Source organism: Neopsephotus bourkii, unplaced genomic scaffold (assembly GCF_033783945.1).
Source record: "Neopsephotus bourkii isolate Nb327-2 ecotype Australia unplaced genomic scaffold, CSIRO-AGI_Nbou_v1 NB_1663, whole genome shotgun sequence".
Lineage (NCBI taxonomy): Eukaryota > Metazoa > Chordata > Aves > Psittaciformes > Psittacidae > Neopsephotus > Neopsephotus bourkii.
In genome coordinates this window covers 3038562-3052291 of record NW_026902137.1, presented here as the reverse complement: position 1 = coordinate 3052291, position 13730 = coordinate 3038562, and the positions used below count along the sequence as shown (strand labels likewise).

General features: G+C 37.7%; 1 protein-coding gene across 4 annotated transcripts in view; it reads left to right on the top strand.

Moving 5' to 3' along the window:
• Window positions 1-12251, top strand: part of GNAS (GNAS complex locus) — a 151771-nt gene extending 139520 nt beyond the window's left edge. For all 4 annotated transcript variants that reach the window (XM_061375514.1, XM_061375515.1, XM_061375517.1 and 1 more), the window contains exons 6-12: window positions 3138-3192; window positions 4172-4245; window positions 4992-5050; window positions 5998-6118; window positions 7127-7257; window positions 7743-7810; window positions 8348-12251. In XM_061375514.1, coding sequence (XP_061231498.1) covers window positions 3138-3192; window positions 4172-4245; window positions 4992-5050; window positions 5998-6118; window positions 7127-7257; window positions 7743-7810; window positions 8348-8494 — 655 coding nt within the window. In that variant the 3' untranslated portion in view covers window positions 8495-12251. The remainder of the gene's footprint in view (window positions 1-3137; window positions 3193-4171; window positions 4246-4991; window positions 5051-5997; window positions 6119-7126; window positions 7258-7742; window positions 7811-8347) is intronic.
• Window positions 12252-13730: the final 1479 nt, after the last annotated feature.

The following is a 13730-nucleotide window of genomic DNA, read 5'->3' as shown; positions in this document are numbered from 1 at the left end:
ATTAATTTTTATTAATACCTTTCATTTAGTATCTTGGTGACGTGTCTGCTGCTGTCCTAGAGATACTCCTTCCCCAGTGTTGCTGACTGCAAATGACTTAAAGCTGTAAAGTCTTTATTTTGGATGGTTTTTTAAATGTGTCATAGCAGTATCAGTGTTTTATTATAAAACAGGCAGAAGTGCCTTTAAGTGACAGCATTCTGCAGAGCAATAACTGATCCGTTATTTAGTCATGTCCAGAATCTGGCCCGAAGTGAGAATTGGCAGAGATGCTGAATGCATGATTTGCTTTCTGGAAAATAGATTTCCCATCTAGTCTCTGGGAAAAATTTACAGGAGAAAACCCTGACTTTGTGACTTGGTGTGGGACTTGCTCACAGAATAAAATTCAGTTTCGTGGTTTGACCGTTCTGTTTGAGTTATTACACCAAGGTCACTTTTCTTTCTCCCTGCGAAAGAAAGGGAGCTGACATCGTAGGTGGGCATATCTCCAGGAGGCTTAGAACAATGTATAACAGCAGAGAATTCAGCACACAAAGCAGTTCTGAAGTGGCCTGACTTGTGTTTTGGGTAGAGCAGAACAAGAATTAAAAATAGAAATTAATGATGGTAAATTTGTTTTTATTTTGAATTAGGCTTTGTTCTCATCTGACTTGTTACTTTAATTTACTGGAGAATTGATTTGATCTTGATTAACACTGACTTGGAAGTCTCCGAACATAGTGCATTGGTCTTTGCTGAACTCTCACGCTCCCGCTGTTGCTCCTTATTTTAGGTGTATCAGACTAGATCAAGTTTCTGCTACTCCTTACAGCACATGTATTTTTCAGTTGACCAACTGAAATAATCCCTTTTCTATGTTTGAGCAAAAAAAATCAAACTGGCTTTTAATGTTGTTAGCCCTCTCTGAAGCTGCTAGAGCAGACCTTCATGCAAAGGCACATGCAGAGGAGCTGTGCATTCAGCATGTTGCTTTGCTCCATTTTCCCTAAAATGCCACTGGAAGCAGGGCAGGTTTTCTGGGACCTATCACACAGTGAAAGACTTCCTTCTTGAACGAGTATTGTTACGAGTATCAGATGTTCCTGAATGTTGGAACTTGTTTGGGGGGGGGAAGAAGAAATGTTTATTCCATTCGAACTTGTTTTACCTGGCATGAGCATTGCTATTGGAATTCATCTCAAGTACAGTACTGCTACTCCTATGTGACTGATGTTTTTCAAGGAAATCATAGGCCTAAAAATAGTCTGCATAAACAACAGTAAGAGGTTTTGTACTTTCAGTTCCAGGTTTTAGCAATATCTTGTTGTTAGTTTCTAATTGTCAGTTTCCAAAATCCATTAAGCTGATTAGCAGTGTTGAAAAACAAACCCAAATTTTAAAACTAATACTTTTAAACAATCCACCTTTTGTGGAAACCTCTGCATAAAATGTTCTCCTTAGATTAGTCAAGTATGGAAATGCTGGTTCATTGTAGTATCCTTTATGAACACGTTGTGTTCAGGACATTTTTTAAGCATCCTCCAACTTGTGAAATTGCCACATGATTCTGAAACCACGGTCTTAGGGGAGAATATAATACGGAAACACTCACAGTAGTTGGAATCCATGGTTGTTACATGTTTAACATCCTCTGCGTCCTGAACAGAGCTCTACTTCTTTACCTGTGGATTGAAACAAAAGAGTAAAATTACTTCACAGCCTGGGAGAGATGAGGAAACATTGCAAACACGATTTGTAACCAGTTTTGTCCTTTTCTGTCTCCTGGCCACTTGTCATGATGGAAATTGGTCTTTACACTTTATATCATGTTTTTAGCAGCACGTTTACTATGATGCATTTTCATGTGTTGAAAATTCTGTAGTTCAGTTTAAACAACAATTACTTTTCATTTGTGTCTGAAACAAGAAGGTCATCTAGGTCCTGGTGAGAAGGGCATTACACTGAGATATACAACTGTTTTTCCTTCTTCCTGTGCTCTTCATTATGTATTTTAGTATGTCAATTGAAGAGTAGGGGCTGAAACTGAGGGCTAAGACCCTTCCTGATTTTAATGCGAGTTTGCTTTCTGATTTGTGAATCTGGGACATGGCTACCTATCCCTCCCTCCCCCAAATTGTTGCTTGCAAGCGTAGGTAATGCTCTTCCAGCATATCTACCTGTGTGTAGAGACCAGAAGGGAAAACTCAGCTTCGTAATTCCTGCTTCATAAAAAAAAAAAAAAAAGAGTTCACATGAAGGAATTTAAAAGGATATTGGGTTTAAGGCTGTAATTAATCATTAATGTTAGGGATAAAGTTACCTGTAGGAGCACTGCTAGATCTCCTAATAGGAGTGCAGTGGAAGGTGTCAGAGCCTGGGGCTCCCTTGCTATATACTGAGTGTTGGGCAGTGTGGTTGGGGGGTGGACAGCATTAAATCTGCATCCTGGAGCTGCTGGGTTTGCTCTATCTTTAGTGTCACAGTAACACCACCATAGAACAGAGTTAACAGATTGCTTTCTTGAGATTTTTACTCTTTGAGTTGAAGTCAAGGATAATTAGGAGGTTACAATTAATTGGTAAGAATCTTTTAAAGACTCCAGGGTATTCTCTTTAGCTAATGCCTAATGAATTTGAATAAGATAGATCTTTTTTTTACCCATTTTGCCTACTACTGCTAGTGAAAACGGGTACCAACTATGAACTGAGCTTGTCATGAAATTGGTTTGGGAATTTCATTTACTGAAAGAATTATATGGACAATAATTCTTTATAAATACTCATCTAACCTTCAGGAAAATAGCATGTAGGCAAGGTGAGTCACTGCTTTACTTTTAGTGGGAGCAGATTGTGTTGTACAATTTATATATTACAAAAATTACTTGTATGTTTGTTAATGGAGGGAGCTGAACAGGAGGGGCTGGAATGAGATTTCCAGACCCGGTTAATAAAACTGTGGACTTGGCCCTCTGCTGGGTGGTGCTGGGAAGTGCATGGTTTAAATACCAGTGCTTGTATGTTGAGCAGTTTCAGTATGTTTAGCATTTTGTGAATCTGATGCATTAAAATACAACAAATCTTATTTGGGAAGCTGTCAGCTACTAAAACGTTGTCTATTTTGAGAATTAAAAGTGACCCTTTCTTTCCTTTCACCAGTTTCCTAGACAAGATTGACATAGTCAAACAAAATGAGTATACACCGTCTGACCAGGTAAGGAAAGTTTCATTAAGAAGTTACACAGTTTATCTGTCCCCTCTGGCTTTGAGGATCATACAGATTTTCTAATTGCCATTTGTGGCACTAATACAAGAACTACCGTGTACTGTGCCTATTTAGTATTCCAGTAAAAATTACATTATCATTTGGATTGAGATCATGTTTATTAAATGAAAATGTGCTTAGATTCAAGACTTCCGTCATGCTTCTGTGACTGAAACTCAAATATCTATTTGCAGGAGCAATTTATAATGTTTTGTTCTCCTTGCTGAATAACCATCATGAACTTTGTATGATGCAAAGTTGGTTGGTATCTTCTCAGCCCCACTGGCTCCCACTGACACCAGATTTTGTATAAATAACCTTGTTAGAAAAACTTAATTTTTATCAGAGTAGAAGTTGTAGTTTTCATTTGGTTACAGGTAATCTGAGGATCTTTTTAGGATCAAATCCATAATCCAAACCCACGTGTGTATTCCTAGCTTTCTGCCCATAAATAACACAATTAAGCATGCAGTGTATTTTCATAGGATAAATAACCAAAAACCATTCATGTCCCAGAACTTTCACAGACAGTATTGGTGAGGAGAGAGCAGTTTGTATCCTCTAAAGTTGTTCAAGAATAAATTAATCAGTCACCCTTTTAAAAAGCAGAGGGTTCTCATAAATGAGGCTTTCTTGTCATGGAGATAATTCCACTATTTTCAAAAAACAAGATATCAGAAATACAGTTTATTATAATTGAAATTTGAAACAACTAATCTACAGTTATGAAACTTCAAAACAAGAACAGTTTTATATTGGAGGCAAAGGGTCTGCTGCAGGATCAAAACCTTCAGTGCCCTGTTCCCTGTTTCTGCAGTACAGCATACACTGGCAGCACTGGGTAAAAAGTTTGTATTTCTGCTGCTGGAAATACGAAGAATTGTGAAGTATCTGTGTTGAATCAGTGACTTTCCCTTTTTTTCCCTAGGATCTTCTCAGATGCAGAGTTCTGACATCAGGAATTTTTGAAACAAAGTTTCAGGTGGATAAAGTAAATTTTCAGTAAGTATTCCTTTTTTTCCCTTTTAATACAATGCAGACAGTGCCAGGGTAAATCAGGGGACAGTCTCCCATATAGTCATTGAGATTTCTGTATTTCTCAAGTAGATGTTTAAAAGAAAGCAAGTATTTTATGGGGTTTTTTAATTTAGTTGTTTGGCTTTCAAAAGAAGTGCAAATTGATGTGGAATCTTCTGCTCTTATTTCAAATCTCAAAGAACAAAATGTTTTAAATCCATTTTTACTAATGCATGAGTGTTTGATTCATTGCTGGTGTATATAGTTGCATATTTGACAGAAATCTTCGTACATATCCAAGTAACAGAAAATGCATTTTCTCTTCACTGTCCCAGCTTAGAAGGATTGCTTGACCTGAATAAAAACTGATGAGTTTTAGTCTGGTTTCATTAACTGTAGATCTGTGATACTTGTTCCAGCAAATTATTTTTTTTGTAGGATCTTATTTAATGTCTTAGTTTTTAAGGGTGAAAATGAATCTGCAGTGGACGTGGACAAGAGTTTCTTACTTCAAGTGTACGTGTTGGTGAAAGTAAACATGTTTTGTGAGGAACGCTCTGGGTGCACATGCTGGGAGACTATTAACCTGTTCAGCATCTCATAATCCTAGATTCCTTTTTAACTTCTATGACATGGAAGTCCTAAAATTTCTTAGGTTTTCTGTTTGCATCTGGGGGGAAGAAGATCCAAACACACAATGTGTTCTGACTCAGTTTGTTTTTCTTTTGTAGTATGTTTGATGTTGGAGGGCAACGAGATGAACGCCGAAAATGGATCCAGTGTTTTAATGGTACGATTAGAATTTGTGTTTGTTTTATAAAATAATTTTCTGCAAAATTTGAATGCCCAATCTTCATTTTCTCACTGTGTGAAAGTGAAAGCTGTTGAAAATATTTTTGTCTTTGTTGTCTGGACAAACTCTGAAGCTATGCTAAAAGTCTTTTTGTAGAAATGAGATCTTACAGAATAGAATGCAACTTAGAATTCATCGTCTTTTGCTATGGTCATTGTCACAGAGTATCACCTGAATACTTTACAGATGTGTGGAACTACTGTGCAGTGTTTTCTTCTGTGAATAACAGATTTGTTTGGGGTTTACCTCTGCTCCTTCCTCTTCCTGTTACCTCATGATCCAACTCATCTCTTCCGCTGGTGCTGTCTGAGGAGATGAGCTTGGAAGTCACCATAAGGGGTCTGGAACAGCGCAGCCACACAGAACCAGAGATCTGGATTCTGTGATCTGAGAATATCTCCCAGGAAAGAGATAGGGTCTCTAAGCCAGAAAAGTACAGTGTAGAACTAGAATGATAAACCATGAATACACAGTAATCTATTATTATTACTATTCACACAGGTCAGATGTGCTGTTTGTTCTGATGTCTTCCCACAAGGGCCTCCCTTTCCTTTCTTGATAGCTTAGAGTTGCTTTCTAGATTTTACAACTTTAAACCTTCTTTAAATTTCTCTATTAGCTTTCTTCAGTTTCTCTCTCTTGCTTCTGTTCCTTTCCTTTCTACATTTCCTGCCATCCTGTCAGCTCCTGTTCTGTGGCCTCCTTCTCCTGTCTTTAATGGTTTCTGCAGTTTCTTTTTTTATTTCTGGTGCTTACAATGCTTTCAGTAATAGCATTTCAGCCTGTTCTTCTCATGAAGCTGAAAATCTGGCTGCTTTTTATTGAAATTTGGGTTCCTGGATATTTCTTCTGAAGAAATAACTGATGGGTATTTCTCGATTTAGATGTGACTGCTATCATATTTGTGGTGGCAAGCAGTAGCTACAACATGGTTATACGAGAGGACAATCAGACCAATCGGCTTCAAGAAGCACTAAACCTCTTCAAGAGTATCTGGAACAACAGGTCTGTGAATTGAAGTTCCACTGTTTGTATCAAATAAATTAGTAATCCTGTCATACACAATAGTCAAGACTTGTGTACTGGTTAGGATAGAGTTAATACTCTTTGTGGCAGTGCATAGGGTGCTGTAGTTTAGATTTGGACTGAAACAGTACTGGTAGCACACTGATGTTGTAGCTGTTGCTCAACAGTGTTTGCAGAGCTTGAAGGCCTTCTCAGTTTCTCACTCTGCTCCCACTCAGTGATAGACCAGGGGTGTGCAGTAGGTTGGGAATGGGTGGATGACCCAAGCAAATCAAAGAGGTATTCTGTACCATATAACATCATGCTTGGCAATTAAAGGATAACAAGGGGGTTCAGGAGGGTTACCCACCTTGCTGGGCATTGATTGACCCACAGGCGGTGGCAAGCAATTGCCTTTGCATCCTTGGTTTGGTTTGGTTTCCTTTGTTCTCTCTTCCACTTATCCTTCACTTATTAAATAATTATTATTTATATTTTTTATCTTGACCCCCAAATTTTCTTGCTTCATTCTTCCTCTGTCCTGCTGAGGGGAAAGGTGAGCTGCTGTGTGGTGCTTTGCTACCCACCAGCTAGCCCACAACCGCAGCGCAGCCTCTGTTATGTGCTTCTCACAGCGCAGTCAGAGCTCGAGTTCGGTCACAGCTGCCTCCCTGTTACATTAATGGCTGATACGCTCACCTGATTGAAGAAAACTCTGGAGAGTTACAAATCGGTAGTTGCCATATTGAGGCTGTAATTAAAGCACTGATAGAGTAGCACACTAAAAATTGTGTTTGGATCAGCAGCAGAAAGGGGGCAACTTCCATTGCCCACATTAGAGGGTATGTACACCTGGAATTACACCACAGGGATTCAGGTATAAAAGGAACCTTTGAGAATTACTATAGTGTGTCATACAACTGTTGTCTCCAGAACTGGATTAAGTTTCTTTTTGCAATGTGATCCTACCTATGCCTTCTCAGAGTGTTTTGTTTCCATTTTCTACAGGTGGCTACGGACCATTTCAGTAATTCTTTTCCTGAATAAACAAGATTTGCTAGCAGAGAAAGTTTTGGCAGGGAAATCTAAAATTGAAGACTACTTTCCAGAATTTGCTCGCTACACTACACCAGATGATGGTAAGATTTTTATTGGCAGTTTCCTTGTTCATCATATTTGTAATGTTTTTCAGCTAAGACTTTGAAAACTCTTAAATAGATACAATCGTCATTGTCTTTCAGCCAAACTAATGTTAAATTTTAGGTATTAATAATGAGAGAATCCTGACTTTTATACATTTAATATATTAATCATCATGCCAAAATCCTGTTACTTGGCTGGTGTAGACCATGGCACAGCTTGTCACTAATACATCCTCTGGACTCCCCCTGCTCATACCTGTGGTCATTTCTCTAACCTGCCGAATGCCTTGTCCTATGGCCACCATAATATGCCTTTGTTCTGAAATCTTGCTGTTTTGAGTAACATTTTATGGATTGTCTCATAGTCAGTTTTGCAAATATTTCTATTGTATGTGAGCAGAAAACAGAACAAGTTATGATTTTTCGGTGCTATCACCAAAAAACATCTGTTTTAATGAGATACTTATTTTATTATTAATCAGCAACACCAGAGCCTGGTGAGGATCCCAGAGTTACAAGGGCCAAGTATTTTATTAGAGATGAGTTTCTTGTAAGTATTTCCTTTCTTTCAGTATTTCTTACGTGATTCTTCTCAAATATAAGCTCTTACACACCTTCTACTATTGCAAAATGCTGCCACTTCTGGTGTTTAGATTTAACATCCACAGGGCATAAAACACATTTAAGAGTTTTACTGCTCTTTATTAGCTGCTCTTTGGATATTTGTTGACACAGTACATAATAATTAAATAGCAAAAGAATTGTGAGAATTAATAAACCCTAAATAGAATGATGAGTGAAGTCCTGCTGTTATTAATGCAGCCAATTCAAGTTCTCGGTCGGTTCTGAAATTCCCTGGTGTGCAGTGTCCTTCTCAACGTATAATTCTGATAATTTTAAATTTGATGGTTTAGGTGAGAGAATGAAAAATTGTGGGCATTCTGCCCCTTAGTTGCACCCTTTGAAAATGCAGTTCGCATACATATTCAGGTGAATATACACAATGAATTCACCTGAGTTTTGAGAAGATGGGAGTTTTCCCCAGTCAGTTTTATTTTAACCCAGTATCTCTCTCTTCTTTTAACAGAGAATCAGCACAGCAAGTGGAGATGGAAGGCACTATTGCTATCCTCACTTCACATGTGCAGTGGATACAGAGAACATCCGGAGGGTTTTCAATGACTGTCGGGACATTATTCAGCGCATGCACCTTCGCCAATACGAGTTGTTGTGATGGAGAGCACTTTTTTCTGTGTTTTGGACTCCTTATTCCTTATAAAAAAAAAAAAAAAAGAAAAAACCCACCCTTGCCCACATAGGGTGGAAGAGAACTGTTTGAATCTCCCATTGATTTGCACCCCTCAACTTTTTCTCCTTGCTGGACAATAGCAGCACTTCTAAGCTTGCTTCTGTACCCCTCGGACAGTTTGAGATGGCCCCTAACACTTAAAAGGCCATTTCCATGAGGATTCCCTAACACTGTTATTAACAAAAAAGAAAAAAATAATTAAGAAAAGGAAATAAAAACTAATTAATGAAAAGCCCTGAATGTGGAGCACCTGAGAGAATTGGTGATAAAAAATTGAAACGTAAAACAAAAATTGGGGAGAGAAAAATAGGTAATTTAGCACTGTTGTGGGCATAATCATATAACCCTTGATCTCCACTTTGTATCATTCACTGCATCAGACTAAAGAAGGTGCCAAGTCACAGACCAAGTTTTGAAGACAGACACTTGAGTTTGGTTCTCTGACTGTAATGTGGCTTTGAACGGAAATACTGACAATTCTACAACAGACCTAGACAGTGCAAAAACCAACTGCTACCTTTCACAAGGGTATTTTTAAAACCAGTCTTGGTGGTCTAAAGACAACCATGGACGTTTATGAATTGAACTGCGTATGGCCTGTGATTGCAGAAAGAGTTAACCACACACTGTTTTCAGTTTGTCCACTGATGATCCCGTCTGCTATAAAAATCATTATCTGGACTGTAGTCCTCACAGTCTTTCCCTTCTTTTTCTTCTTCCCTCCCCTCATTTTTTATTTTACTGCTGGATTATTATTCTTGTACAGACTGTAAAATGTATTATTTTGTACAACTTTATTGAAAATAACTTGTAGAAGATCTTTGTGCCTTGATTATGGCTGTACCTGTACAATGAGCTAAGATGTAAGTATGTTTGATTGCGCTGTACAGCTTTGTCAACCCTATCTGCAGCATTAGCTCAAGGTAGGGAAAATTTATCTGTAGTTTAGTTTTTCTGGTTTATAAAAGAAGGAAAAATACCGTTTAGTTAAAAAAAAAAAAGGAAAAAAAAAGAAAAAAAGGAAAAAAAAAAAAGAAAAAAGTACAAATTGTGCAAACTTAACCACTTTAAAGTGAGGTCTTCAACAAGTGACCAGATGTTGCAGCATCATGCTTTTTAATTTTTAGCTTTAATTCATTTAAATCTCTATCCAAATGCAAACCATGGCTTGTTTCTACATAAACCAAATTTTGCTACAAATTATAAATGTTAGTCTTTGGTCATTCATAGTCCTTTTTTTTTTTTTTTTTTTTTTGCTAAAGACAAAACCAGAACAATAACAGACACATAGGGCATCATGCAGGTCTGGTGACCATCTTTAGGCTGGGCCACGTACCCCAGCAACCTCTGCTCACACTGCGTGAGCTGACTGCTCCCGGCATGACAAGGTGTGCACTGCCCTTGGATTTGGCCACTGAATTCCAGTTTCAAGTGACATTTTTATTTCTCTTTTAATAAAGAGATACTTTAGAACCTTTTTGTTTTATATTAACTATATAAGTAGCTTAAAGTCAAGATGTGTGGATTTTTCTTAAACTTGAATAATTTATGCAAATTATATGCTTAGAACAACATGTGGTACAGTAAAAAGAAAAAGAGCAAAAATCACTGTAGCAATAAGAGAGCATGTAATTTTAGTAACTACTACACTGCTTTATATTTTATACCTAGGTGTTTTATGTCTCTGTGAGTGTGTTACTTTTTCATGTGTCTAAACCTACGTGTACAATTTGTACAGTCAGAAATTACAGCTGTAATAACACATCTAGAACAGTGTTAGCCTATATTACTCAAAACACCCCTGTTCCTCCTTCATTTTCACCCCTAAACTGATCTGGATCTTACTGCAGTGACTTTAAAAGGAAAACAAAAGCAAAACAAAACCACCAAAATATTTGCCTCTCTGCCTTTCACACTAGCTTCCCTCTACCCAAGAGACTCTGTGAACTTCCTTTTTTGGGAAGAGTTCCAGCTTAAATTAAAGTGAGGTTGTGGTCAGTGATATCCGTGCAGTTAGATATGCTTCAGGTATCAGATGCCTTTTTAATACTAAGAACTGCAACTGTTTGGAATTGTGAGGTTTTGTTGCTTTTGTGGCTAAACTTTGAATTAAAATTAATCACCTGGTCCCTTGTCACTAGAAGAGCAGGGACATGATGGAGTTCCTGTCCCACCTCTCTCCATTCAAATTACTGGTGGTAATGATACTAAATCATCTAAAAAACTCTTATCTGCGGTTGCTACTCATCTTTCAGAAAGGATCTTTCCTGTTCACAGGTTTAAGCAGTTGCCACATGAACTTCGCAGACCTGTAGGAGAACATGACAGAAAATAGCCCCCTACAATTTAAGAATGTATCCAGTACCTGTAGGGTAAGGGCTGGTTTTTCCACTGGGTAAAAATGGGACACGTGTAGGGGAAAGGAAATTCATTGTGAGCCTTAATTTTAGTTACGGGAGCCAAAATCTTTAATTTAGTGCCAACCCTTATCCTTTTAAGCCTCAGAGGAGTTGGTGTAAACACCACATTTGTAAGTGGGAAAGCCTGCAGTGCTGTGAGGAATGTCCTCTCTCAACTGAGAGAAACAAAGCACCTCCATTTAAAAAACAGGAATGAAAATGTAAGCTTCTTCCTCTGATAGCGAGAAGAATCCATACTGCAGTGAGCTGTGTGAGCCAGCAGCAGTGTAAAGAGACCTACAGCTTTATATGAACAGAAATGTTTAGGGGATGCTTTTTTTTTTTTCTTGTCCTTAAATGAGGGAAAAGGCAGTTGTTTTGAATATGGTTGAGTTGCACAAGTACGGAGTCTGTGTGTCTTAATGTCTCAGTATTGCCTTTGTTAGTCTCTTTATTAGTCCATGCAGTTTGGTGGCCTGGTAAATGCAAGTCTTATTTTTAACAGCTTTCTTTTTTTTTTTTTTTTTTTTTTAATACAAAACCATAAAGCTTTAATGCTTGCTATTTAATAAGTAACTGTGTTTTCTTCTGTCTCTAATTTAGTGGCCATAATTTGCAGTTAATTGAACCATTCCAACCTAATGCTTACCCATATTTCCTAGTTTTGTTTTATTTATTTATTTGAATTTCCTGTTTTCATGATTGAGGACTTTCACTTCTCTCTCATTCATCTGTTTGGAAACTTCTGACCTTACAGCCAAAACTTAACTCATTTTACTCAGTATTCATTGTGATGCTGAAGTGTAAGATACCTGCAAATGTAAACACTACCACTTTTATTAATAAAAGCAAATACAGTGTTTTAGGGCACATTTGCATCACTATAGTTGAGGTTGTGTCAGTATTTCCATTGTAAACCCATAGAGGGTCTATATCTTGGCACTAAATTGCCCTAAGCTAAATCTTTGCCATACGAGGCTTCTGCTCAAGCATGAATTTGGTGGGTTGGTTTTTAAACCGTTTCCAACACAAACTCTTGTTTCTGTTTTAAGTTATACAACTGTTTTGTTGGATGGGGGTTGGTTGAAAAAAACAAAACAAAAACTAACAACGAAACAAACAAACCTGGTTCAAGATTGTTTTTGGCACTTCTGTAAGTCAGAAATGGTTTTGATTTTAAAACATAACCTTTGGCAAGCCAGTAACCTACAATATGGTCTGATCACTTTGGGTATTTTGTAAAAATAATAATAAATTGTAGAGATGTTGTGGTTTAAAAATCAGCTACTGTGCATTTGCAGTAACTTATTTCAACCCAAGAACTTGTAGCAGTTTTTACATTAGTAAACATACTCGGCAGCCAGTGTGGTGCAGCAGAACAGTGATAGCTCCTGAAGGGTTGTGGGTTTTTAATCATGTGGAGAAGCCACTACAGACTAAAAAAAAAAAAAAAAGGATTCAGCTGCCTCTGAAATCATCAAAACTTGCTCTCATAGAGGCTGAAGCTAGAGCTCTGTTAAGTTGTCTGGAGCAGACTTCGATGCTAAAGCATATGAAAGCATGCTGGGTCAGGTGTCAAGAGACAATGGCCCTGAGGGCTTATCTTGGTTTATCTAAAAACTATTTTCAATTGTGGCATCGAGGATAGGGTTTAACTTGGAGTATGTCAATAACTCCAGACAAACCGAAGCTCATTCTGGTCCAGTGTGTTGCAGATAATTGATACATGCAGGATAATTTTCTTACAGCAGTAAATCTATGCACAGAAATATTAATGTTCATCACTTTAGAATCTGAGCACCTTGTAATTAGTCATGGCGCGATATTCCTGTAAATGATGTGGAATGTTTTGTCTTGATATCCTACTTTGCAATGTCAAAAATCATGTACCAGGAGAAACAAAAGATATAAATGTGACTACACGGGAGACTGACCACAGATTTGGAGGTAGACACATGACAGCCGAGTACCAGTCCAGTGCCTTAGTGATAATACTGTTGGTGGTTGGTGCTATACAAATGTCTAGGACTGATAAAGTCGTTTTAAGTTATAAAATTAGTGACTTATTCTGGAAGAGAGTAAGTTCTTTACCCACCTGTATCTAGTATGCTATGTGTATTTCTAACAATGCTGGCACTCAAAAGACCTCTTCCATGGAAGAAGATGATAAAATTCCTGCTAACTGTAAGGAACAGGATATGGGCCATAGATTACTATCAGAGGAAATCTCACACAAGAACAGGTCATCATCCCTAAAATACGTGTTGAGTTTGTATAGAAGTAAAATTATTTACAAGCAAACATCTGTTTGCAGTCCAGCCCCAAAACTGTATCCTTCTTCCTCAGCTTGGTATTCCTGAAAATCCATCCATTGGGAAAAAAGTCTTTGTTCTACGACAACCTTTGAAGTGTCTTTGCAAACGAAAATAAGCTACAAAAGGGATTTCTGAACCTCTGCTGATGAAAGCTGTTACACTGAAAAACCTCTCTGATGACTGATGAGACAGAAATTCCAAGAGCGAACCTATTTTAATCCTGGTTGTAACCAGTGTGCTTAAATACTGTGAGTGGGTGTGTTTCAGTTACTAGGTAGTAAACCGCTTTAGAGTATTTCTACTATATTGCAGAGATTGCCAAAACTTCAGCCACAAGTACTGGCTTCGTAATTGTTTTCAACCCCAATTCTCATCTTATTAAAAGTTAAAACATCTTTTTACCCTGTCTACTTTTAATGGACTGAGTTGAGCAAAATGGGTGCAGTT